A 27651-nucleotide genomic window follows, 5' to 3' on the forward strand; every position below is an offset into this window, starting at 1 on the left:
GCTCGTTTTCTCTGCTGCTCTATTGTTGAGAGTTCTGAGAACTAGAAAAATGACCACATCTCCACAAGGTTCACCGAAAGGCAATCAGCTGTGGTAATAGCCTCTTGAAGCGGAAAGAATTTTTACAACATCTTGCTCACTCCGAAAGGAATTTTTTCCCAAAATATCGATGGCGGCATATTGGACATTTATGTTTAGTTTTTTCATTTCGTTAATCCACTATGTTCAAATGAAGGTGTATCTGTCGACGAATACTTAGCTTTTAAATTTGTTACATGTTATGTGATGTTTTTCTTTATGGCAATAATGATTTATTGAAAATCCCCCTACACTATTAGAGTTTTGAATATTGAGGGTCAAACTAAAAGACAGTGTTTCTGAATTATCTTGCTATGGACTATGGGGTGACTAAATTCCATTCAATCTTTCAGGTGATTGTGGGGATGTGAAAGTATCTGACACCGAAGAGCTTCTAGGTAGATATGATTCTGAAGACGAGAACTTCGAAAGGATAAGAAATCTATCTACCCCATGTCAGGAGAGGCTGAGTAGAAGAAGCTCAAGATCAACATCAGTAGATGAGGAGCCTACCCCAAAAACAGAGTCTCCTCGACGTATAAAATTAGAGGTGAGTGCGATAAAGTTATGAAATAGTGAGAATGTTGAGATGGTTCAATGGGAAAATTAAATAATGGCCTCTTTAAGCCCCTCAATCTCACAATTTGTTATTGTCTAAGGAAAATTTGAATCTGTCGACCATGAAGATTTTTTATAATAAATTTCCTCTTTCACGTTCAGCAAAACTTTTTGCTTTTGCTATTGGAGTCTAGCACGAAAAAAAACTCCCCTTGTGGGTTGTTGAAGGTAACCTTACGAAAGCAATGATTCTTCCATTTAATATAATATTCCCACAGAATGGATTTTCTCCCATAGTTTGAAAATATGGGGATGAATGAATTATTGTAAATAAAATGAGCGGTATTTCTTCCCAACTCATAAAATCAACTATTTATATAGCAAATAATGGTTAATTTTCAGATTACAAACAATTTTTATCGGCAAATACAACATTCTTTTTGTACTAGTGAATTTCTTGGTGAAAATTTATTTGTTTTTCTCCCAAAATAGCTCCTTTTGTAAAATTCTTCCGAAACAGTAGCAAGATAGAAATAGAATACCATACATACGCACATTTTAAAGATTTTATTAATCAACACATTTGGTTCATTTCCAATGAGATTCCGAAAAAATATTCAAAGAACCCCTTAAAATTTTTGTTTGTGCTCCAATATGGAGTAAGGAAAAAGTAGCACATACAATTTATATCTTTGGTATTAACAATTTTGTAGTAAAATGCTCGAGCAGGACAACTTTTGTTTGAAATTACGGAACTTTTCATGTATAATTGAGAAGTTCAAAACGCAACCTCTACGAGGGTTGGTGGGTAGTTGAGTTTTTTTAAATGGCAACCCTAATTTTTTGTGCCAGAAATGGATGGACCTTTTATTGCATAGGATGCTTTTGTCATTCATGGACTTTTTCTATGAGCCCTTCTTTATTATAGGGATGAACTGGTTAAACCCTTTGAATTCCAATTTTTAATTTTTTTTCACATGGAAACATTCTTTGAAAGACACTCAATAAATAACGTATCAATTATATTTTCATTTCTGTAAGTATGATTTACGAAAAAGGAATGTTTTCGATAGCACTTCAAAAACATCAAAGTGTATGTCATGGACCTCAGAATACATAAAATTAGTTGGAAATTCGTCCATCCCTATAGAAAAAAGGTTGACGAAAACCTTATCAAAAAGATCTATGGATTTCTGGCACAAAACCTGGAGGTTGGTATTTAAAAAACTACCTTCCATCTGTCGTAGAGGGTGCATAATAAATTCTTCAATTATACAAGAAAAGTTTCGTAATTTAAAATGAAAATTGACCTGTTCGAGCATTTTATACAAAAAAGTGAACACTTACCTACAGAAAATATGAATTTTCAAGTACTAAATAATAGTTGTCATGTTGGGGATGAAAATGTTTTCAGAATTTTAAGACCCTCTACATCCCAAGGCCCTTTCAGTTGATAAAAATAGGCTAATTATACTGCCATGAAGAAACCATCGAATGTTGAAATTATAACCAACAACTCAGTCTGTCCAATTAAGAATCTGCCATTGTCAGCAAATATCAGATACTTTTATAGCTCTGATTTTTCGGATATCAGATTACATTTGGTTAGAAATGTATCCGTGCCATGATAAGCAACGTTACGAACATTAATTTGGACCACTTCAGGCTGAAAATGCATAATTTTAGCAACATCTGCTCTGGACCAGTGGACCATAATGATTTGTTGATTCATTAAAAGCAACTGACCTTGGAGTTTTGTGAGAAATTGGTTGATCTCTATCGTCTATGCGAGTTTGACTATAATTACCTAGTTAGAAATGCAGCAAATTTCATACAATGTTTCATTATACCCCAAGTCTTCGCCTCTGTGTAGTGATTTTTTTTTATTCATTAATCTTAGTTTTATTTCGCCTTTTTCTCATTTGGTATTAATGAAAAAATTAGTGAATCTGCATCACCAACATTTGGGGGAACTCAAGAAGCCTTAACAACATAAAATGTCAGAACATTATGTGACAATAAATTTTTATTAGTTTGTTTCGTATATATCGTGGAGCAAGTTGATTGGAATGGCTAGTGTTCCCTATTCAATCAATCCACACACACTCTTTAATGGACAGGATCCACGGTAAAGACCCCACCACACTGTTATTTACTGTTGAAAACGGCAATTATATTGGTTATTTTTATAAATTCAAATGAGCGGCTTCTTTGATTGAAGAACTTCATTATGCCGACTTATCTTGAATGGCGATTTATATTTCAGAATGTGGGAACCCTATTCGATACCCACACGTTTACTAGCTCATTCAGTGATTATTTCCAGTTCACAGAGTCGGATTTAGGTTACACAGTGATCGGCTCTGATATTGGTCCCGAAACCCATTCTGTTCATTTATTGGGCATATGGATACTTGTCGCCATCTTTTTTCGGAGAATTGAATTAGGTAGTTACCTTATAGATGGCGCTAGGAGATAATTGAGACTTCCTAGTGCTTGCCTATTGATCAAACTATTTCAACACTCACCCACCTGAGGAAGGCATTATGATAACGATATATATCTTTCAATAATGAAAGATTGGCAACATGGATTCAAGGTCCCCTACTAGATTCAATCATGTCATGTTAGCGTTAGAAAATTGAATATCAGTTTAGAACCTTTTTTTTTATAAATACGAGAGGAAAATTGAAATATTTCCACCCTAATTACTTCATTACAATTTTTGAGTGAGTATTCGTCCCTGATATATAGAGTGTGAATGAGTAATTTCGAAAAATATAAGGGGTGATTCATTATCAAGAAATAGTGTGGGTCCTTCATGTGTTTTTTTTCTTTTTGAGCAGTCGCTGCTAAGATGTAGCTCCCTAAAGATAGCACCTTCAATATTTTCCTTAGAAGCCAGAAAACTGACAGAAATTAAGTTGATCAGATACCCTGTGGGAGCGAGAAGGCAACAAAAAAATAGTTTGATGGTGTTTCCCTCTGATTGCAACTCCAAAAAGCCACCCTTAAAATTTGTTTCGCAAGAAACTTTTTCCCTATTCATATTATACCATTGAAATATTAATTCTTGATGCTTTGATTTATTTTAAACAAAAAAGATCTCTTGTAATTTCTTGCTAAAAGTAACGGTTTTCGAGAAAAACAATTATCAACAGGTACTTAGCGTGTGTCGTATAGGCTGGGATTATTTTCGAACTTGCATTTACCTAGTAGGCGGATATCAGTTGACATTGAAGTGTAAAACCACCAATTTTTTTATAACCTTCTTGCTCCCAATAGAGTCAGCTCAATTTATTTTCGGTCAGTTTTCTGGAAATTGCTTTTCTGTTGCCATCTTTAGGAGGCTGAATCTAAGCAAAGGCAGTTCAAAAAAAAGTTATATGAAAGACCCATACTATTTCTAGTCAAGGAAGCACTTCTCAAATTGTACACCCTGTATATGCCAAAAAAAGTGCTAAATTTGAAAGACCCACCATGAGGCCTGTATGTCATTGGTACGTATACATACAATTCCTCAAACTTATTGAACCATTTCTTTATGGCTCTTCCAAGAAGCCGCCCAAAATCCTAGGGTACCTAATGTTTGTGAGCAGAGGGTGTTCGTCCGAATTTCCGAGAAAGGGTGGGACTGAATTCTAGGTATCTAAGGCAACTGAATAGAAAATAACCACCAGGAATGTGGTTTTGTTTGAATTTCCCATTACTGAAGTACAAAAAGTAGCATAATCAGCTATAAGTTCTTGTTGTCTTTTGAATATAGTCTGTGTGATTCTTTGATTTCGTGGAGGATATATGTACTCAATATATATGAATTCTTCTAATGTTTCTTCTCGCCACTTCTTATTTTTCGTAATTTTGAGAATATTGTGTATTTCTTTGCAATAATTTACGTTTGAAGTGAAAGCTCGAGATGAACTTCTATTTCATCTACATAGACAGATCAATAGATTTCTGAAATGTGACTTTTTTTTTCAGTAGCCTGTTTTCAGTATGCACACAAATAAATTACTTATTTGCTTCAAGGAATGCAGTAACTAATATTTTGTGGATGCAGAGTTAATAGAACACCTACTGTTATCACAAATCAGTAAATGATTGTTGATATTTGAAGTAGTTTCTTTCCAATGAACTGCACACTGTAACCAGTGTAACCATACATTTATAATAATGAAATGAAATATTTGGTGCAGATGTTTGTAGCTTAGCTTTCAAAGATCAACTCCTTTCTTCATAAAACAGAAAAAACTATAACATGAAGATTCATCTTTCTTCATTGTCATTTTTGTATCATCTGGAATAATTATATTTCAACCCCTAAAATATCACGACGCGTTCGTGAAACTGTAGTACAAATAAATGATGACCACCCACGAATTATTTCATCTACTCGATCCGTCCATCTGCCACCCTGTGCATCATCAAAGGTGATCATACACGTTAGCGCCTTTTTCACATTTTTGATGAATAAAACTACAAGTCTTTGAATTGAACGTTTATTTGAACAGAAGATTCCTGGAGTCAAAAGAAACACTTTTTCTCTTTATAATTTTTTATAATTCGGCTATGTGGAAAAGATACAGGCTGTTGAAAATCAATAAAAAAATTAATTTTGAGTTATAACTCACAAACGATTTCATCGAATGGAATAATTTTCGGAAAATAGTTTTTTATTAATCTGATTAATCTTTTCCGAACACAAAATTCTACCCACATCAGCCAATTTCTTCATTATCACCATTTCATACCATAATAATACCAGTAATTCAAACATGATCTGAACATACAGGGTGAGTCTTTGACTCGTACAAATATTTCAACAGTAGATTCTTGTCAAATAGACACTTTTTTCACCATTTTTCCCGAATCGGCTTGGTTTAAAAAATACAGGCTGTTGAAAAACCATAAAAAAATTATTTTTAGTTCCATCTCACAAACGGTTTTATCGAATGGAATGAATTTCGGAATATAGTTTCTCATTTATTTGATGAATCTTTTTCGAAGACAAGAAATCACCCACGTCTTCTAGTTTTCTCATTATGACCATTACGTACCAAGTTGGACGCTATCTAATGAATATTTGACCATTTTGAAAAAAGCCGTTTCTATTAATTTGATATTCAAAAATACAAAATATCCGTGAAATTTGAAAAATTGGGCATTTAAGCTGGATGTGTAGTGTCCTAGATTTAAGTTGTTATTCTGGAGGGAATTCTCTTCTTCCATTATAGAAAAAATCGCTATATCTTTTTATCTAGCCTGAAAAAAAGGTTAAGGAGAAAGTGTTTTCAATTTTAAGAATCTACTGTTAAAATATATGTAAAAGTTGAAGACTCACCCTATGTAAGTCTGCAGAAGACTTGTGCTGGATTCCTAAAGTTCAAAAATGGGAAAAACGAACCATAATTATTGGAACATGCAGATGTCTACTGGGTGTTCCTTTTATAAGCCACTAATTACCATAAAATGTTGATCGGTCGTCAAAATCATCAATAAGAATTCTCTATAAACCACTTACTATCCACCATCGCTTTCCCACAGCGATGCCCGATATCCGTTTCTCAGAATTCCACAAAGCCTATGGATCTTTTCATGGAAAATGATCCATAAAAATCTGAGAGTACGCCCCTCGAACCTTCGGAGCACCAACATTCGGCATAAACAATTATGTGTGGAGGGAATAAAAGCCACATGGGGCTTACAGAGTCGGTTGTAATCGTTTCTGGGAATAGCCGAAGGACGATCAAAAAACCAACCCCCATCAGTTAAATCTTGCTTTTCATTATGAACGGCAGCGCCCTATAGAAAGCGTGCATCTGCTTCTTCTATACCTTCAAAATTGGAAACTTCCCATCTCATTATGACCAGGAACGAAAAAAATTACGTCGATTAAATTCCGGAAAGTTGAGGGTCAGATGTGCCCCAGGAATGAGCGAATTACTGAGGGGTTGTATGATGTATCATCCTGTGTTTTTTTTCCACTGTCCAAATTATGAGTGGACAATGTTTCTTGGAAAAAGGTGGGGTATTAAAGGAGTTCTAAACCAATAATGTTTTGCTCTAAGGTAAAATGAATCCAAGATTTGATGTGACTTTCCAGCTTAAGAGGGAGTTACACCCCATTCAAATCTAAATGACATTTTTTCTCTCGGCACAGACCTCCTATTGATATGTGGTTTTCAAGGATATATCATAAAAAATTTAGTTAATTGGGTTAAGCAACCATAGGTTTCACATTTGAAAAAAAAATTGTTTTCCACAATTTTCCGGAAAAAAAATTTGAAGTAGGCTTTGCACCGATACCTCATCCATTTCAAGAATTTTCCACCAAAAATAATCAAATAAAAATGAACCTACAGCCATACCTTCACAAATTTGTCTGATGCTGATTTAAATTTTGTGCATCTACCTTTTTTTTACATTATTAAATTGTATTTAGTTATATCTGCTTGATGGTCTTACAATTTTTGTTTATTTTACTGATTGTGCTAGCTCAATTTGGGACATATTCAAATCACCTCAAACTCACATGAAAAACACTTTTTGTGCGACAGTGTATGTTGTGGGGAACTGTATTCGCTCGAGATTTTTGGATATTTGCTTTTTGCTGACCAAGGTTATGTAATCCCAAAAATAATAACACAGTCAACCTGCATTGGTTTGTGAGAATTTTATGTAGATTAAATTCCCTCAATGTGTGCCAGATACAAATCATCTTACACTCGCATCGAAGACACTTTTTCAAAGAAAAATACCTACAGCCATGCCTTCACGAATTTGTCTAAATTTCATGTTCATTTAAATTTTTGTTCATCTACCTTTTTTAACATTATTAAATTGTATCAAGTTATGTCTGCTTGCTGGTCTTATTTTCGTTTATTTTACTGATTGTGCTAGCTCAATTTGGGACATATTCAAATCACCTCAAACTCACATGAAAAACACTTTTTGTGCAACAGTGTATGTTGTGGGCAACGGTATTCTGCTCGAGATTTTTTTTTGGATATTTGCTTTTTGCTGACAAAGGTTATGTAATCCCAAAAATAATAACATAGTCAACCTGCATTGGTTTGTGAGAATTTTATGTAGATTAAATTCCCTGAATGTGTGCCATATACAAATCATTTTACATTCGTATCGAAGACACTTTTTCAAAGAAAAATACCTACAGCCATGCCTTCACGAATTTGTCTAAATTTCATGTTCATTTAAATTTTTGTTCATCTACCTTTTTTAACATTATTAAATTGTATCAAGTTATGTCTGCTTGCTGGTCTTATTTTCGTTTATTTTACTGATTGTGCTAGCTCAATTTGGGACATATTCAAATCTCCTCAAACTCACATGAAAAACACTTTTTGTGCGACAGTGTATGTTGTGGGCAACGGTATTCTGCTCTAGATTTTTGGATATTTGCTTTTTGCTGACAAAGGTTATGTAAACCCAAAAATACTAACACAGTCAACCTGCATTGGTTTGTGAGAATTTTATGTAGATTAAATTCCCTGAATGTGTGCCATATACAAATCATCTTACATTCGTATCGAAGACACTTTTTCAAAGAAAAATACCTACAGCCATGCCTTCACGAATTTGTCTAAACTTCATGTTCATTTAAATTTTTGTTCATCTACCTTTTTTTACATTATTAAATTGTATCAAGTTATATCTGCTTGCTGGTCTTATTTTTGTTTATTTTACTGATTGTGCTAGCTTAATTTGGGACATTTTCAAATCACCTCAAACTCACATGAAAAACACTTTTTGTTCGACAGTGTATGTTGTGGGGAACTGTATTCTGTTCGAGATTTTTGGATATTTGCTTTTTGCTGACCAAGTTTATGAAATCCCTAAAATAATAATTCAGTCAATCGGCATTGGTTTGTGTGAATTTTATCTGGATTAAATTCCCTCAATGTGTGCCAGATACAAATCATCGCACACTTTTTGTGCGGCAGTGTATTCCACGAGCCAACGGTACGCTGCTCGAGAAAAAAAACGTTGTAATAATGTAGAAGTTGCAAAACTAATTGGCCCTTTGTCGGTCTTCGAACGCCGACAGTCACGACAAGAGAATAAATTGATGATATTGAATAATTTTGACCTATGGGAGGCATGAAATTAATTATTGCCAATCTCATAAGAGTGGTGTTCCTACTGTTGCGAAGGCTATGTTCGACAACGTTGATATTAACGGTTAATTTCTAGCCTAAACGGTGGTTTACTGGTCAAGCTGTTAGATGGGCAGTGAAAGTAAGCTTTGACGAAAAAATTTAGAACTATGATTGATAAACATGGCTCACACCTTTTGAGATATGGAGGTGTTAAAAATTGGAAAATTTTTCGTTGGTGAATTTAAAAGGGATAGATATTTCGTTGAAGCTCTCGGTATGCTATTAGTCTAAACAAAAAAATGAGGCCATCGGTCAAATTGTTGTTTTAGTCGTGTTTTTAGTGGTTATCATCCCTTAAAACTAACCTAAGCTCTCGCAAAATGAAAATTTGCTGCTTGAAGCCAAGAAAGGCCTGGTTGCTAATTTTTGTGGAAGATCTTAACTGAAAAAATTCAGAGTGATCATTATTTTTCCGGGCTTAATTCTAAAGGCTCATTATCTTAAATAATAACTGTCATCGCAATATTTGATAATTTACTGGAAATTTCATGGCATTCGGACATGATTATGTTATTAAATTATTTTCCTTAATAATCGAGTATTTTTTCTTTTTTTCCAGGAACTAATTTGCGATGTTTCCATGGACAATAGTGATCCTTCAAGACAGGAGAAGCAGGAATTTTCCTTCACCCTTTACGATTTCGACGGCCATGGTAAAATAACGAAAGATGTAAGTATTCCTTTTAGCATTCCAGATATTTCAAAGTTATTTGGGAGGACTTGCTGTCAAATATCGCTCATGATTTCATCAACTGTGGAAAATTTGCAACGTTTTTCGTTTATCCCCAGCAAAACATGAATGTTTCCGATTAAACGCACTTACGAAACAACTCATCCAGTCGAATTTGTCACAGCGTAACAACGAGAACAAAGTTATAGGAATTAAAGCCATTAGTAACGGTATTTCTGTACATTAACTCGAATCAAAGTGAGAAATGGACCACTACGAATATTGTTTTCAAATTCTCAGATCTGAAGCCAAAAAATGAGTAGGCTTCTTGATACAGCACTAAAAATAGTTGTTCTCTTTGATCTTTTAATCTATTTGAACTTGTTCTGTTTACCAAAGGAATCACTTTGACACTGGAGTTCGTTAGGAACCTTTTCCACATACTCAATTTTGTCCGGTGTTCTTACATGAATCGTTTGAAAATTGTTTCTATTGCTCATTTCGCACTTCAAATTGCATATATCTTTCTTACACAAGTTGTTTTGTTGAATGCTGGTCCTGAAAAATGAGATTATATATATTATTATTTCGAGAAAATTTGTCATTTGAACGAAGGTCCACAAACGCGAAACTTGAAAAGATCAGGTTTTCCCAAAATCACAGATTTTGCCCTTAATTCATTTTAAATTGCCTGAATTATTCCATTGAGCTCAATCAGATTCCTTAATTTTCCTATCAAAAAAAAAAAATTAGGAATCATTCAGAAAAATATCGATGACCTCATTTCCCAAATTTGGGACACGCTGTATAGCATTTACATCGAAAAGAGCGCAATTCAAAATACTAATCGACCTCTACTAGCATGTTTACAACAAAAGGAACTGTCTTTGATTTTTACTGCAGTAATCTCAAGTAAGAGACTAGCACTGGATAGGTTTTTCAATAATTGAATTTAACTCAACGATTGTTGCCTCTACATTTCTGCAATTGATCTCCTACATCAGAAAATGAGGAATTTTATGAATTATTGTTGTTGTTGTTAAAGAAAAATTTGAAATATGGGTATGCTGCTCAGAAGGGTGAAATTTAATGGTACTTTTGTTGGGTGATTTTATTTGTGCACTAATAAAAACTCCTTCATTCTTCATGAAGTTGATATCAAACTTTGCGCTGACTTGGCCTCGAAAGTTTTTTCTGGGCGTTAATTTCTTGGAGCAGCACCATCAAAGTGTGAATTTAGCATTGTTTATGGTCATTATCTTTGTTATATAAGTAACATACGAATAGTTCCATAGTTGACACTTCTTTCATCTCTCGGAACGAACGCCGCTTTCAAAGGATGCATATCTTCGGGAAACTGCAGATAAAATAAAAATGTGTGGTGTGAATTCTCTGGGAATGGGCATAAGATCGAGTGTTCCATCAAATGGCTAGTCATTTAAAGAGCGGCAAGTGTTCTCAAAGAACCGACCGCCACCTTGACAAACATTGTATGACCGTGACTCGTTTGACGTCCCTAGCGGAAGCATTTCAGTCATTTACAAGGCGGCAGAATTTCAAAGGGGCTGGATTTTTTCAAACATGCACCCAAGCGCATCTGATACAGCTCTCTCTCTACGTTTAGTGATAATTTCCTTCATTTAAAAGTAACCATGCGTAAGTTATGTCGTTATGCACGGTCCGCTGTTTTTCAAATAATATATTCGGAGGACTTGAATCTTCATGTTTTTTGCCAGGTTTTGTTATTGATACTTTCATCGTCGAAATAAAATATCGGATATACAGCTGCCGGCTGGAGTGTGAAAATAAAATTATAACAAAGCGGCATTCCTTGGCAGCAGCCAACGAATAAAATCTCTGAACTTTATTCATAAATTTCGGTTCTCAAGGATACGAACATTTCTTTCTGTATATGAGCAATTTTCTGTCAAATCATCACCGAATAAATTATGCCACCAATAATTTTCAATTTCTCATCAGTTATGATTTAGATTTTTAAGATTAATATACAGGGTGGGTCAACATTGCTCGATCGGTCGATAACTCCTTTAAATTTTGGGATAGGAATAAGACTCAAACTTTGGCAGAATCAACTATAACTAGCTCATTAGCTGAAATTATTTTTGACCTTATAGTGTGGAACGAAAGAGGTGAAACACGATGCCAAACTGCTTTTTCAAAGAGAATACCCCATTTAATATCATATTCTGAATCTACATTTCGAAATATCCCAATGTTTATAACTTATCTTTGTGCTTTTTTGACTTAAGCCACTTTTTCTGACAAATTTCATGGTTATGATTGTCTCAACTAAAGATCATACCTCGAAAACCATTCGAGATGTATATATGTTTTTTTTTATTGGATTCCTGAAGAGTTTTCTTCAGTTTTTCGAACCACTGTATAGGTGGTCCGGAAAAAACGGCGTTTTTTCGAAACTGACATTTAAAAAATGCAAATTCTTTCAAATGGCATGCCCTGATATTTTTTTGTCTTTTTGTCTGTTACTCTGTTGGATACTCTAGTGAGCGGTCTTAATTTTTATAGAAATTGCAGAAGTCATGCAATCTCTTCGGAAAATCAATAAAAATGAACATTTATTTATCTTGAACGGTTTTCAAGATATACCATAATAAACCATAATAACTATGAAATAAGTAGGAAAAGTAGCCTAAGTCAAAAAGACACAGATATATTATGTATTTGTTATCAGAATATGATATAATATGAAAAATTAGGGTGATACTGTGAAAGAGAGCGAGTACCTACATCAAAAAATGTAGCACTCCGCACAGCGCAAAATTTCTTCATCAATACCATCACCTTACCACATGTTTCAAAGAAAGTGCAAGATCTAAGTAACCGAGTTTTGACTTCAAAGATATCCTGCGCCTTCTTTCAAGTTCATATATGAAAACACTTCAAAGGAAGCCAACATCTTTGATCTCGTGTCCCATTGAGATCTGAAACATCAATCTTCCAGACTTTTGCAAAAACAGTCTTCCGTTACATGTTATGATTTTCGCTCCACTTCGCGATGTCCAAAGGTACCGATTTGAAGGATGTGGCGTAACATTACAGTTTTTATTTCACTTGAAGATCTTTCTATTTGAATTCACGGAAATGATGGCAGGCAAGACTCCATATGCTATTTCTTCGTAGGAACGATATAAACATTATGATTAAATCTGGGGATGTTGTAGAGATAACTTTTTTGCAAGGATGGAAACTCTCCAGACCGAGATTATCATAGTTGGGCGTTAGAACGCAGTTTTTCAATCTATTTTGCAATGAAAACTACGAAAGAGTTGAAGTGCTCAGCAAAAATATGTTTTTCTAAATTCATAATTCCGACTTTCAATTGGGAATTCTGAGTACCAAGTCAGAATTCTTTTTTGCAAGCCAAAATTCTGAGATAAAGGTCAGAATTTTGACTTGCAAGCTCAAATTCCGAAATACAAGTCATAATTCTGAGTTGCAAATCAAAATTCTGAGATACTAGTCAGAATTCCGTCTTGCATGTCGGAATTCTAACTTTCAATTTGGCATTCTGAAATATAAGCCAGAACTCTAAGGTGCAATTCGAATTTCTGAGACACACGTCAGAATTCTGAGTTTCAAAGCGGAATTCATCTGAGATACTAGTCAGAATTCTGCGTTGCAAGTAGAAATTCTGAGAAACAAATTAGTATTCTAACTTCCACTTTGGCAGGCTGAAATATAGGTCAGAATCCTAAGTTGCACGTCGAATTTCTGAGGTACACGTCAGAATTTTGAGTTTCAAGTCGGAATTCACCTGAGATACTAGTCAGAATTCTGCTGTGCAAGTCGAAATTCTGAGAAACAAATCAGTATTCTAAATTTCAGTTCGGCATACTGAAATATGGGTCAGAATCCTGAGTTGAAAGTCGAATTTCTGAGATACACGTCAGAATTCTGAGTTTCGAGTCGGAATTCACCTGAGATACTAGTCAGAATCCTGAGTTTCAAGTCGAAATTCTGAGGAACAAATCAGAATTCTAATTTTCAATATGGAATTTTGAAATATAAGTCAGAATTCTAAGTTGCAAGTCGAATTTCCGAGATACACGTCAGAATTCTGAATTTCAAGTCGGAATTCATCTGAGATACTAGTCAGAATTCTGAGTTTCAAGTCGAAATTCTGAGAAACAAATCAGAATTCTAACTTTCAGTTTGGCATACTCAAATAAGAGTCAGAATTCTAAGTTGCAAGTCGAATTTCTGGGATACACGTCAGAATTCTGAGTTTCAAGTACGAATTCATCTAAGATACTAGTCAGAATTCTGCATTGCAAGTCGAAATTCTGAGAAAAAAATCAGAATTCTAACTTTCAGTTTGCCATACTGAAATATGAGTCAGAATTCTAAGTTGCAAGTCGAATTTCTGGGATACACGTCAGAAATCTGAGTTTCAAGTCAGAATTCATCTGAGAGACTAGTCAGAATTCTGAGTTTCAAGTCGAAATTCTGAGAAACAAATCAGAATTCTAACTTTCAGATTGGCATACTGAATTATGACTCAGAATTCTAAGTTGCAAGTCGAATTTCTGAGATACACTTGAGAATTGTGAGTTTCAAGTACGAATTCATCTGGGATACTAGTCAGAATTCTGAAATGCAAGTCGAAATTCTGAGATACAAGTCAGAATTCCAACTTGTGGTTTGGAATTCTGAAATACAAGTCAGAATTTTTAGTTGCAAGTTGGAATTCTAATATGCGAGTCAAAATTCGGAATTATGAGGTACAAGACAGATGCTGAGAATGAATTAGTGGGATTATAATTGGTCGAATGACGTGAAAGTATTGTTGGTGGACAAACTGATAAGATTCCATTTTTCACTACAGTGAAATACTGTCTTGTTCAGTACTAGGACATGGTGTTCAAATCACTCACTTGAACAAGCCATCAGAAGAAACCAAGTGAACTGCAACACGCCTTTTCGAGCATTCCAACTTCTGACTACTTTCTCAGAATTCTAACTTGTATCACAGAATTCTGACTGATCAGAATCATTATTACTATTAACCTATTTGAAAAAAATTCAATCGTTCAAGAAGGAAGGTTAAGCTAAATATTAAGTTGCCACAAAACTTTAACACCAATTATTTTTGTTCATATTTCTCATGTTTATTTCAGGATATCGCAGGACTAGTAACAACAATCTACGAAGCCATCGGTTCTTCAGTCAAAGTACCGCATTGCGGAAGCAAGACCATTAAAGTCAAACTCACAGTTTCACCTGAAAAGCAAACGCCGGAAAACACAAAAGCAGAAACTGAAAATACGAAAACACCCAATATCCGTTACAAAAAAGACATTAACGTGACAATTCGGCAAGATCTGAATGAGAAGAATGAATGCTATAACGGCAACAGTAAAAGTAGGAGGAGACATCACTGTTGCAAAAGAATTGAGAAATTACGCCAGAAGCATCATAATTGCTGCAAGAAAGAGGCGGAGAACGAGGAGAACACTGAGGATTGTTCCGATGCTTACAGTAGACTATCTAGTGCTTCATCGAGTGAGGATGAATGCGAGCACGATCTCATCTCAGATCAAGAACAAACAACCCAGAAAGTCAAGCAGAAGAGGTACACGAAGAAAGCTAATTCTAGATACACAATACCTACATCCTTCTTGAAGGATATATACAAGCAGCAGAGAAATTTCACCAAAAATAAGAAAGAAAGAAACAGATCCAGTTCATTGCAGAGGAAAGAGCTCCTAGAAATCATTCAGGCCAACATGGAAAAAAATAATCTCAGTTTTCAAACGATAGGGTAAGTCAATACAAAATTCCTCCTCCAATTGGTAAAGGTAGAAGATGATATATCTTAAATTTTTCGTGTCTAGACTTTTCCAGTATATTTGACAATCAAAATTCCTCATATTTCCAAACAATTATTTTATCTATTCTAATACTGAAATTGATGACTACAGCAAGTACGAAAGTTTGTAATCGTCGTTGTTTCCATTTGTTGAATGACGCGTTTTTCATTTTATTAATTTTGTCGATGCTTTTTTAATTATAATTTTCAATGGGACATACCTTTTATATATTATTTTTCCCCGCAGAAAACATTGTGCACCTGAAATGAAACAACCTGAGACGAAGCATGAGCATAGGCATCACAAGACAACAACGAAAACTGATAGCACCTTCAATAGCTACATAAATAATACACAGTTTTACGTAGACTTAGCATCGTTACAAAACGCAACTCAGTTGCCGACAAGTTACAGATACGACAAACTAATAGACGCCGTTATAGGAGTAACAAATAAAAGAAATGCCATGAATAATCAAACTAAACATAATAAGAAACACCATAGAATAAATTCGGAATGTGAAAATCATCAAGATAGTAAAATTAACGAAGATAATGCTAAAGCCTCCCCTCATTCGAAGAAGTGCCACGACTCCTCGACGAAAAAAAATTCAAAAAGGTCTCAAGGGGTCACAGGCCATACATCTTCACCTCATTACCTCAAGCACAGGAATCGGCAGGAAGATCAAGCTAGAGCTATGGCGCAAGTGGTCCGCTGGCTGGAACAGGAGTTTTCTGCCAACCTTACCATGAAGAATAGATGGGAGAGAGCGTACCAACATGGTTTTTCTTCTGAAAAAGAAAACACAAATTGTCCAAATAGTCCCAAGAATGTGGAGAGACATGAGCACCATCATGTTCATGAACATATTCACCATCATTACCATCATTATCAAGAGACTCCTATTTTGTAGATGAAGCACCTTGTGAAGTACAACTTCTTCTATTCTGAAGAATGATTTGAAGGATTTTTATTTATTTGAAGAGATGAGTCCATCCAATTCACCTACCGTTTCGAGGATGATGATATATGTACTTATTATTTACAGGTAATGTCTCCCTGTTGTGAGACTTGATCCAGAAGCAAAAAAAGTTATGTTTGTTGATACCTGGTATAGTCTTGATTCATTTAAATCCAAGTATTTAAAACTGTTGAGCCTTTTGACCCTGTTGAAAGTTCGTATACTTAATTGTCTATTCAAAATTTAATACCATCCTCTATTCTGCTACATCATCATCCTAATAATGTTCAGCGGCCAATTTATAGAAGAAATCAAGTTGATCATGATCCTGATTATTTGTTATGTAATTTCGACTGATATAGTGAAAATTATTATGTATTTATTTCATTAAAAATAAGGAAATGCATCTCCTGAATTTCGATACTTATGGATTATAATGTTCTCAAAGCTACTTAATTTAAGTTCGTCTTCTTCTTTTTGTTGTATGGTTACTAGTCTATAACTTCAATTAAGTATTTATTTTTTCATCAGATAGTATATAATTGAAAAGTCAGTATTGATATTTTTTTGCATTTCTTGAATTGTTTTTACTATTATTTTTAGTCATTTCATCATCAGTTTGTTGATGATTATTTAAGTAATAAACTTTGCTACCTCTGTTTTCAAACACTAATGTGGTATGTTTAGGAATAGTATAAATAACACTCACCTGATTTCTTTCAGGGATTTGTTAAATCTTTGCTGTACATAATTTTTATCTTTTCACATTGAGAATTGTATGAATATTATTTATTGAATAAAAAACGATAATACTCATTTTTTATTTCAATTCACAAGATAAAACCTAGATATCTTTCCTATTCCACTGATGTGATTATTGGTTACAATAAAACTCTAACTGAAATCATTTTTATATAATATTCATTTGAGTACCTATTCAACGTATAACACAACACACAACAAGGCTATAAACCAAACAACTGATAAACTATTTGATTGAGAATCAAAAAATGCTAGTGGACAAAAAAATTTAGTTTGGTTTACACTTGAATGGCTCTTATGATACTTTCACTAGTCCACTCATAAAATGAGAAATATCCTCGTGGACCATTTATTGATGTTTGAGAAAATCATTGACAACAAAACTATGGAATGGTGAGAGCAGGAATCGTCGGAACAGTATGCTGCTACTTGCTGCAAATAAAAAAAAAGTAAAACACCGCTCTCAATTTACATCACACAGCCTCTTCTCCAGACTCTATAGCTCCTTTTATCATTTTGTTTCAGTTTAATTAAACAGTTTAGCGAACAAAGTAAGTTTTGAATCTGGGCCAACGCCCCAAATCAGACTAAGTAAGGTCTGTAAGGCACAAGATTTCTTGATCTTCACTACATATTCACTATTTTGTAGAAAAATGCTGGAATAGGTCAGTGCTTATTTTAAATTACGCAACTGAGAGGGTGGCTGAAGTTTTTCAAAAGTCAACCCTTTTTGTTTCAGAAATGAAAGGTAGTTGAGTTTTATAAATGGCAACTCTAACTTTTGTGACATAAATTGATGGATATTTTGTTGTTGGGGATGATTTGGTCGTTACGGTTTTTTTTATCAACCCTCGTAGAGGGTGCATGACCAATTCATTAAATTATCATGGGAAGTTGCGTAATTTGAGTCATAAATTGTTTTTTATTTTATTTATTTTCTACAAAATAGCTCCAGAGATGGGAATTTTGTGCCATACTTTTTACTCACTCCAGTATAACAGCAGAGCTATAGCTTAATTACTCAGCGCGTTAAAATTATACAGTGTAAAGACTCTATTGAATAATAATGGAGCGCTCTGTAGCTATTGTTTCAAGAGTTTTTTCAATGAATTCTAGCTTTATGATTTTTATTAATCAGAGTGTGTTGCTTCACTCTTTCAAATCAGGTTTTTGAAGCTAGGAGTTAGCAGGATTATTTTCGGAGGATAGGACTTGATTTTCGAAAAAATTTCAGCTATTTATTTCTTGAAGTTTCCGATAGTCAGCCTTTAGGATAGCAAATGGATTTTTTGAGCTATGTTCCAAATTGTGAATGGAAGTGACATCTCCTGAATATTTCCAAAGGATATTCACTTATTCTAATAATATCCTTGTTCCACTTAAAATAATAGTGAATAGATGGGGCCACATGTATCAGCTCTTTGGATATCTTCAAATACTGATTGAAGTATTGTTTTCTGTACAATACGGAGATACATATTATAATGTAGCGGAAATACCAAAGATTATACAGTAATATATATATTATCTTTGGACGTTGATTGAAGTATTGTGGGAATGCTTTGGGAAATACCTTATTCTAAAATGAGTTTCTGAATTTTTTTTGCTCCTGAATCGATCCTATTCAGGTCCGTTTCCATATTCCAAATTTGCAAAGGGCAAAAAGTTTTTTTTCAGATTATCTTTAGTCGCTTATCTATCTGTATGGTGTACGAAAAAAGATCTATTTTGGCAGAGGAGTATGATGAACTTTTTTCCAGAAGTATTTCTCTTCGTGATATAAAAATTATAATCTGTTTCCATGGGTTTGGGAAAAATTGGTGAATAAGTTTGCGGACGTACGCAATACGTAAATGAAAAAATGCGAAGATATATTGAATTGAACAATAACCAAATGGTTGATGTTAACAGAAATGAAGAAGTTCTTCAGATCTACGTTCGTACATAGCGAAGCAGACAGTATTTTTTCAGGATTAATTATTGATTTCTGAAGGTTGATATGTGAGTGGCGATTTGAATTTTACCGGCTTAATTAATACATAGATCTTCGGTATCTGATTATTAAAATATTTCTATGATTTAAGCACGGTATTCAGGGGAAATTCCTCACATTTTTTCAGTAGTTTTCATCTGCACTATCTCCGCACTGTCAAGAGCTAGCGACATCTGTATCTGCCGATAGGAATTATATCTTGTCAATCTAAAATTCGAGTTGACAAGGTGTGTTGTGTGTATACAGGTCTGCCGTTTTTTTCGTGATTCATTGCGTATTTTCCTAGAAATAACTCTCGGTGTGAGCAAGTTTAGTTAGCAGAATGTCGGAAAAAAGTGAAACTCCCACTAAACAGCTAAAACCAAAAGGTATGCTATAATTTTTGCTCAAATATGTGAAGTGTCATTTTTTGGATAGAAGGTACCTCTCAAATTTACGTCAGTATTTCTATAAAATTATTATGTAAGTAAAATTCATTACCATCTGCTGTAATTAATGACAGATGAATTAATTGATTCAGACTCCTACGCGAGACGAAATGGGGCCCTAAAAAGCGTAATTGAAAGTGCCTAGTGGATGATAGTCAACGTCCAAAATTAACTTTCCAGAGTCCAATTGTTGATAGTCATCAGATCGGTGCTGCTTCGAGGTTGAATCGTATGATGTTTTCTCATTTTTGTCTATTAGAATTTTATGTTCTCTAGAATAATTCTATTATTGTGTATAGCAAAACAAAGTAATTCTAGAAGGAACACTCGAATGATTCAGTGGAACACCGCCTCATATCAAGTACTGCAATCTCTTTTTGGGTATTTCTTGAAGATTTTGCATGAGCAAACAGGTTCCAATATATCCATTTTCTTATTTGCATAAATAAACGCTAAACATTATGAAAATGACTTGAAAACAGCTACACTTCAGCATCCTTAGGTGTTCAAATTTCAAAATATGGTTCAGCAAATAACTGGTGATGCAGAAACTGTCCTATGGAAAGAGTTTATTATGTCTCTTCTTCCTTATAGTGGGATGATGCAGAATTAATCTTTTCTGAAGGTCAGTTGATCTTCCATGTAGAGAATCTCAAGAACAATTTGGGTTGTTATATCCATTGAAGTTTAGATAATTACTATTTTAATATCAAGGTGGGACTGAAGGCCTATCAACAATTGTTGCCAGTTCCCAGATGAATTGGTGATCAGAGCTAGCAAATGGGTCATATAATTAATTGATGACCTAGCTATACATAAATTAATCAAAACATTCTAATCTGTCGATAAAGAGACACAGTATAATTCAATTATTCCACCTAAGAATGTGAATGTTTTATTATAAGGTTGGTGTGGATCATTTGTGCTGTGCTGTGCTTTTTTAGTGTAAGGTCTATATTGAACCATGAAGAGATCCCTTGTGAAATGTTCCATGTGCTTGTATCAATTATTGTTCTGAAACAAACAGATTATTAGAAACTTGAATGACCCAATTTAGTTCCTATTCATTTCTTTCTTCTTATTCTAGACTGTCACCCCTTCGAAGATGAACAAAACACTGGTGAGTGTTTTAAAGAATGAGCTTAGTGTTTCCAGTAACTAAACCTTTTCTGTTGTAGATTTCAGTAAATAAGCTGCAAAATAAGCAGAAACACTATGATACTAATAGAAAAATAATAGATAGCAAGGCTTGATGAATGTATAAAGTCACTACTCAAATTTAGTCATGCATATGAAAAATGTCAAATTCCAAATTCCCGATCAACTCTGGTGCTGCTTCCCAGAGGGTTATCACTCTTGTTTAACTGCTTCTTAGTGTTAAACTGAAGACAATACAATATAACATCCTGTCAAAATTTCAGCGATGTCATTATCCAATTGATTGATTCAAGTTCAACAAACGACACATGTATAGAATATTTGATTAATCATCGGAAGTTAGGAAGGTCGCCTCTCAAGTTCTTCACTGTTGAGGAAGATTGTAGTTAATTCCATAGTTATTGTTGAGTTGACTTTTAATATATCGAAGCAGCTTGAATTATATCAATATGGAGTTTGATCAGATAAGAGGCATATCTTGGAACAACATTCCATTATACCTCTTTCAATGATGTCTCGTTGTAATAAGAATAATTTGTTTTTAATTGCATCAAGTGACAATATTGTATTAACACTTCTAACAATGGGTGATTTGTTTTGAATTGCAAGCAACAGCATGATGTTATGATTTTAATTTTTGTCTTGAGCCGCATGCTCAATTTGGACCTGCTTATTTTTACTAATCTGAGATGTATGAACAATTGAGATGGATCTATCGATGATTAAATAAATAACTTCAGAGAAACATCATCTAAAGTGAAGTTTTTTTCTTTTTCGAAACGCTCTACTTCTAGCAGTTTGCCAGTTACAAAATACTGGGGGTACTGAAGGGGTATAATGCCACATAATTTATTTTTTGTGAATTGAATCGATCTGATCGATCTATAGCTACATATTATGTCGATTCGCTTTGGAACAGTTGTAGCCGATACTGTGTGATTGATTTATGAACAGGCGTTTTATGGAGCGTATAGTGTGGGAGTATTTTAATGCCTGTTATCGGTATTGTACCGGTCAAAAATTGCGTGTACGACATGTGCGAAACGAAATTGACCATTTGATAGCTGCGTGTATGGTCATGCACGACTTGATCCAGCTACAACGTACGCGAAAAACGAAAGGTTGGAGCGGCACTTGAAAATCATGTTTTTAAGGCTCATATACTTCCAGACCTTTTGTTGTCGTGCGAGAAATATACTGCTCCACAAAAGTTCAGGAATTTTGGGACTGCTTCGAAAGTTCCATTTTTTCTCATCAATTTTTTAAATAGGATCTAATGTTTACTAAATGTTTACTGACTTAATTAACTGATTCGAAGATCAACCATAGCTTGACAACGGTTTTGCATGCTGAGTTGTTGAAGTAGCATTGATCCTCCAGAATTATTGAAATGTATGGTACGCGTTATCGTCCAAAAAATGAAAAATTTGGCCTTATAGCACTATAAAACAAAGAAATAATATAGTCTATAACTTGACGAACTGTTTCAATCGAAACCAAACACCAGAAGCGTTCAAAAGCCGATGTATCATGATTCGACAAGTACTCAAAGGTTTCCACGGGTAGATACAGTCAGAAACCGATCTTGTGCAACACTGGTAGATCTTGGGCTTCCACTTGTCGGTCTTGAGTCAGGAATCATTGGAGAACAATTTTCAGATTTTGAATCAAAATGTATTGTAAGAATGTAAAACAATAGCTGATCCAAAATAAGTAAATGACAAGAACTTGCCTGAGACCCATTCAGATATAATAGAGTAAACAGTTTATTTCTGGACAGAACTTCCTTGACTTTTGTGGAGCAGTATAGTAATGCCGCAGCAATTTCTTAAACACGAGTTTTTAAACCCGTTAACTGAAGTTTCACGTATCAACTAATGACCAAAGCTAGAGTGTTTCAAATTGAAGCCCATTTCTTTTTTCTTTTGGTTCTGGCCGTTGAAGGTCTTTGCGATATTGACCTAACCAGTTCATTTACATCGTCACAGTAACTGAAGCTTAGCTAGGACGTGAATTTTACATGAACTTTTCTCACCAAATGAAATTTTCAAACAACGCTTGCACTTCACCGTTGCAAAATTACCTCCTCATTGTGTGATTTTCGATCGATAAAGTACAATGCGAACGGCTTGGACAATTGGTAATGATTACTTAATTTGTTCACGGAGATCCAATTCATTGTGCTTCCTCATTACGCAGGTTCTTTTGCATTTCGTATTATTATTTCTATTGAAGAATTGCTATCCAGTGTCGATGGTGGTACTAAATTGGATATTGTCCAATATTCTTAATTGCCAGTGTGAATCTGCAGACTGGGGTGGAAAATCATGTGAAATTAAATCTCGCCAGTGAAAATTTTTTACTACGCGGTATTGAGGTCCATAGACATTTCGCTATTCCCTCATATAATTTCACTGATCTGACGAATTTTCAGCCTGCGGCATTGAGGTAGACAAAGTACCGTAACTGTATTATCAGAGAGTAAACACAAACTCTCATTAATTTCTGTCTAATACGCCGGCTTTGTTTATTTCTGATGTCACCTAATCTTCGAATTTGTACGTTAATTATGTTGCCACGATCAACAAAGCTGTACACTCTCTCATTTCGTAATACCCAAGAATAGAAGATGATTAATCCGCCTGATGAATATTTCATTTTTTCTTTGAGAGGAATAATGGCAATGCGCAGTATCAAGCACTTACGTAGTGGTTCATATGGAACTCATAAGGGCATGCGCTTTTAGGGGCTTAGTAAATTTTGTTCTTTTGTAATAGTACAAGTAATAGATGTTTATTGCCGGATTGCTCTTGATCATCGAATAGAGATCCTTATGCTTCTTTCATAATAAATATTTGGCGGGAAAATACCAGTGGCCATCTGTCTTGTTTGTTCCATTTGGACTGACAAGATCTTTCAGTTTTGTTGCTTTCATTAACATCTTATGTGCTGTGGGCACATGCTAATGTGTTTATTGGAGATCAATAGAACTGTGTAGGTTGTGAGTAAACAAGTTGATCTAATTGAATGTGTATTGTTTCGAACGTGTGAATTATAAGAAGAGTTAGAAAAACTGTTCGAGATATAACTAACTCTACGTATATCAAGAAGCAAAATTTTGGGATGGATCATGCATTCTTTGTAGTCCTTCGGAATGGAACATTTTTCTCGGAAAGTCTACCTACGTTGATGGAGTCGAGAGACTTTTAAACTTGTCCGCATTTTGCCGTCCACTAATTGAGTTCAGGGGACCGAAACACATAAGTACGTGTTTAACTTTTCGCGATATACACAATATACGTCTTGGTTAGTCTGTTCACGTGACTGATAATGAGGCCATCTTCGCTATATAAAAATCGTTTTCGCTCAAACGTGAAATCCTATCGACTTCATTAAAAAAAAATGTATCTCAATTCGTTCGGAAGAGAGTGTAGAAAGTATTGAGACGTGGTGAAAATTCAAGTGTTTGTTACATCTTTTTTGCTATCCTGCACAAGAAAAATTTAATTTCACATTTTGATACCTAAGTTGAAGGTTTTTTAGAAAATGGATTGGAAACCGATGGCGCTCTGAATTCGTGTTCAAGCATTTCGGAATGTAATACACATAAGAGGTTTTTAAATATTTAGTTTTACCAGCATACCAGCTGTCAGGTTCTAGAAGAGTCGTTTCCATTGGCCTCCTAGATCCCTAGGCCTCACTCTCTACGATCTCATTTCTCAGAATCAATCATACAATAGAGGATAATTATTTAAGGCTGCATTTAAGTGGCATAGGGCCCTGGAACTTGAAAATGCAGCACTATTGGTATCTAGAACTATAGGGAAATTTGTATACCATCTGTTACACCTGAACTGGTTTGTAACTTATCTAACCTGAAAATGTTCAAAATATGGGTTTATCCATTCGCGACACAAAAAGTTAGGGTTGCCATCCAAAAAACTAATCTTCCCTCTACGCATCGAAAAGGGCTGATGACAAACTCAATTAGGCATGAAAAGTGCGTAATTGAAAACAAAAAAGAATCTGTTCTAGCATTTATCTACAAAATAGTCTGTGTACAAGGTGAGTCCTTGACTTGAAGATATATGTCAATAGAAGATTCGTGAGTTCGAAAGAAACACTTTTTTCTTCACTATTCTTTCCAATTCTCGGTTGAAAAGATACAGGCTGTTGAAAATCCATGAAAAAATGTTATTTTCAGTGATATCTCACGAACGCTTTTATCGAATGAAATGATCTTCGGAATATAGTTCTTCATTGATGTGATGAATTTTGTCTGAACACAAAATTCCACCCACATCGTCGAGTTTCTTTATTTTGACCATTACATACCATAAAAATACCAGAAATTTAAAGAACCCAACTCTTAAAATTAAATTTAACGCTCACAAGTAATGAATATTCGACCATTTTGAAAAATGAGAGTATTCTTTATATATTCTCGTATTATGCGCTGTTTTCGAGTATTTTGATTTTAAAAATAACTGAATATCGAAAAAATTTTTACTTGGGCTGAATACTTGGGCTCTGTATAAAAAACCACAGATGTGTAGCGTCCTAGATTTATGTTATTTTGAAGGAAATTTTGTTTTTCCTGATGTGGCTTAGGTCATTATGAAATCTTAAACTGCTACATCATTTAACCGAGGCAGAATCGAAAAAAAATGGTGAAGGAAAAAATTGTTTCTGTTGCCATTAGGAATCTACTATTATGGAAAAGTCAAAGACTCACCTGTATTCCAATTTGTTAACCGAAATTTTCAATCCTTCAGGAGATATGATCGAAAAGCCACGAAAGCTCCCCCAACTACCTATGCCGAGGGGGAAAACCTAGGATATCTAACAGCCTCAAACAGACAAGAATTAATCAAAGACAGCCAAAACCAACGTTTATGGAATTAACCTTACTCTTTGACCAAAACAAAACGATTTAAATAAATCGATAGTGCACCGGCAACGCAGCATAGTGTCTACAACATAAATTGTCAGAATTCGCTCGTTTTTGTGCGAATGCGTCACCGTTCGTGACGTCATTTTATGCCTAAGATGTACGAAGTATGGTAAATACTGAGGTTTGAATTTTGTGCGTTACTTTTTACTCACTCTGTATCTCCTCAGAATCGACGGAATTCCCCATATCTAGTAAGTTCATCATCGGAATCACATTCGTGACGTTACAAAGGACCGATTGGCTTTAAAATAAAATTCTATTCTCGTTGACGCGCAACGGAACAATAAAATGCCGGAAATGAACCGCGGGTGACATCTTCCACATTTTCAATTTTTGGTTGCCGGCCTCAGCGTTCGCGTTTTATCTCCCGCGCTCCTCAATGAAACATTTTAATCTCTACGCGTATCTGATGTGTATATATATATTCGGAATATTTCGGTTTGTGTGTTGTGCATGTTTTATCCTTTGACTCACAATCCATCGCCATCTATATTTAAGTCCGTCCGATTCTTGCGTTCACCTTCCTTTAGTCATTCGGCATAAAGCAGACGAATAATTTAAATTGCCACCGGGTTTCTGTGAACCTGAGTGTCTGTGTGTGTGATTTTTTTTTTGGTTTTGTTGCGGATTAAGTGAACCCCTTGGATCCATGGAAGATATACTGTACGACGGTGAATATTACTTTTTCCTTTGTTGGTTGTTCCTTCTGTAATTCGACAATTTCGGTATTCTTTTTAATGGGAAAATTCTTTTATTGCCGTATGGTGAAGAATTTGGATGTTCGTCGATTTATTGGCGTTATTTATGAGAGTTCTGGGTCGGTTGAAATGACACGCAGGAAAATTCGTGGTATGCGCTATTTTGAGTGTGGCATCTTCAGGGAGTACCTTTTTATAAATGACGTTTGTGTGTATGAAATCATAGGATTTAAGCTCTTTGTTCTTGGAATTTCATTTGATAAGATTTGTAAAATCTTAAGTATTTTGTATACTATTCGATTATAGTGTAGGAATTCTGTTAAATGAGAGTCTATAGAAGAATAGACCATCTTCCTCTTCCAGCTAATGAATTACAAGAAAATAGAGAAACTTCCGCAGTCTTTCTTTAACCTATTAAAGTGAAACTCTTCCCATTGAGAATCCTCAGTTTTCACTCTATGTGATGCAGATGCAGGATCACATTACCTTGGTCCAAATCGAAAGTAGCAAAGTTCAATGAGCTTGGTCCTTATCTTTCGAGTTCATTTTTATTTTACCTTTTGATATAATATCGACTATACCTTGAACTCCTGAAATCATCGCTCCTCGGAAATCTATTCAATTTTTTTTTACATAGCGATACATTATGAGAGTCATCATCTTCATCGATTCTAGACTGAAACATTCCAAAAAGTTCTTTGGGAACTTAAACTCTGTGATATCTAAGAAGTATCTGAATCTTAGCAAGAATATGTTGCACTTCCTTACTGGGTTCCTAAGAAGGCATTGTTGCCTCAAGAAGCACCTAATGAGAATGGGTCTAGCAGAATATAACGAGTGCATATCCTGTGGGGAGGATGATGAAGCTCCAGATCATCTGCTGATAGAATGCCTCGACATGCAGGACCAAGGAGCTAACCTTAAAGGCATCCCAGGTGCTGAAGTTTATCAGAACTCTGGATCTGGACAGCGAGAAGTATACGAAATAGGGAGTAAAACAGATCTTATGGGGGCACAGCAGAGTCTGGTCGCAGGTGAAACACAACCTCCTTAAAAATCTACAATATACAATTTTTTTTGTAGTTACTGAACTCTTGACTATATCAAGGGTTGTGGTAGTTTTTATTTATTCCGGAAAAACTGTCAGCGATCATGTTCAGGGTTTGTTATGAAGAAGCGGCAGAATTAATGGGGTTGATTTCATGTCCGAAAACATTGATGTTTTATGAAGAAATATGCACAATCTAACCCTTTGTGGTGTTAAAAATGGGAACTTTTCTTGCGTTTTCGTTCATAAAATTGAAAGGGCAACCAGAGCAATTTAAAATCTCGATATATAAATAAAACAAAATGAAATGTACA

The 27651-nt window shown here is 34.8% G+C and overlaps 2 protein-coding genes across 5 annotated transcripts in view; both read left to right on the plus strand.

Moving 5' to 3' along the window:
* The window catches only part of LOC123321856 (protein naked cuticle homolog), a 43817-nt gene extending 26705 nt beyond the window's left edge, over positions 1-17112 (plus strand). Inside the window, exons 2-5 of the mRNA XM_044909635.1 lie at positions 432-628; positions 9373-9483; positions 14643-15286; positions 15582-17112. Coding sequence (XP_044765570.1) covers positions 432-628; positions 9373-9483; positions 14643-15286; positions 15582-16248 — 1619 coding nt within the window. The 3' untranslated portion in view covers positions 16249-17112. The remainder of the gene's footprint in view (positions 1-431; positions 629-9372; positions 9484-14642; positions 15287-15581) is intronic.
* Positions 17113-19247: 2135 nt separating this feature from the next.
* The window catches only part of LOC123322265 (caldesmon-like), a 32668-nt gene continuing 24264 nt past the window's right edge, over positions 19248-27651 (plus strand). Inside the window, exons 1-2 of one of the 4 annotated variants that reach the window (XM_044910201.1) lie at positions 19248-19419; positions 20567-20599. In XM_044910201.1, coding sequence (XP_044766136.1) covers positions 19374-19419; positions 20567-20599 — 79 coding nt within the window. In that variant the 5' untranslated portion in view covers positions 19248-19373. Of the gene's footprint in view, positions 19420-20566; positions 20600-26042; positions 26263-27651 lie in introns of those variants that run through there. The other 3 variants (XM_044910202.1, XM_044910203.1, XM_044910205.1) reach the window with 3 other exon arrangements.

The sequence above is a fragment of the Coccinella septempunctata genome, chromosome X, assembly GCF_907165205.1.
Source record: "Coccinella septempunctata chromosome X, icCocSept1.1, whole genome shotgun sequence".
In the NCBI taxonomy this organism is placed as follows: domain Eukaryota; kingdom Metazoa; phylum Arthropoda; class Insecta; order Coleoptera; family Coccinellidae; genus Coccinella; species Coccinella septempunctata.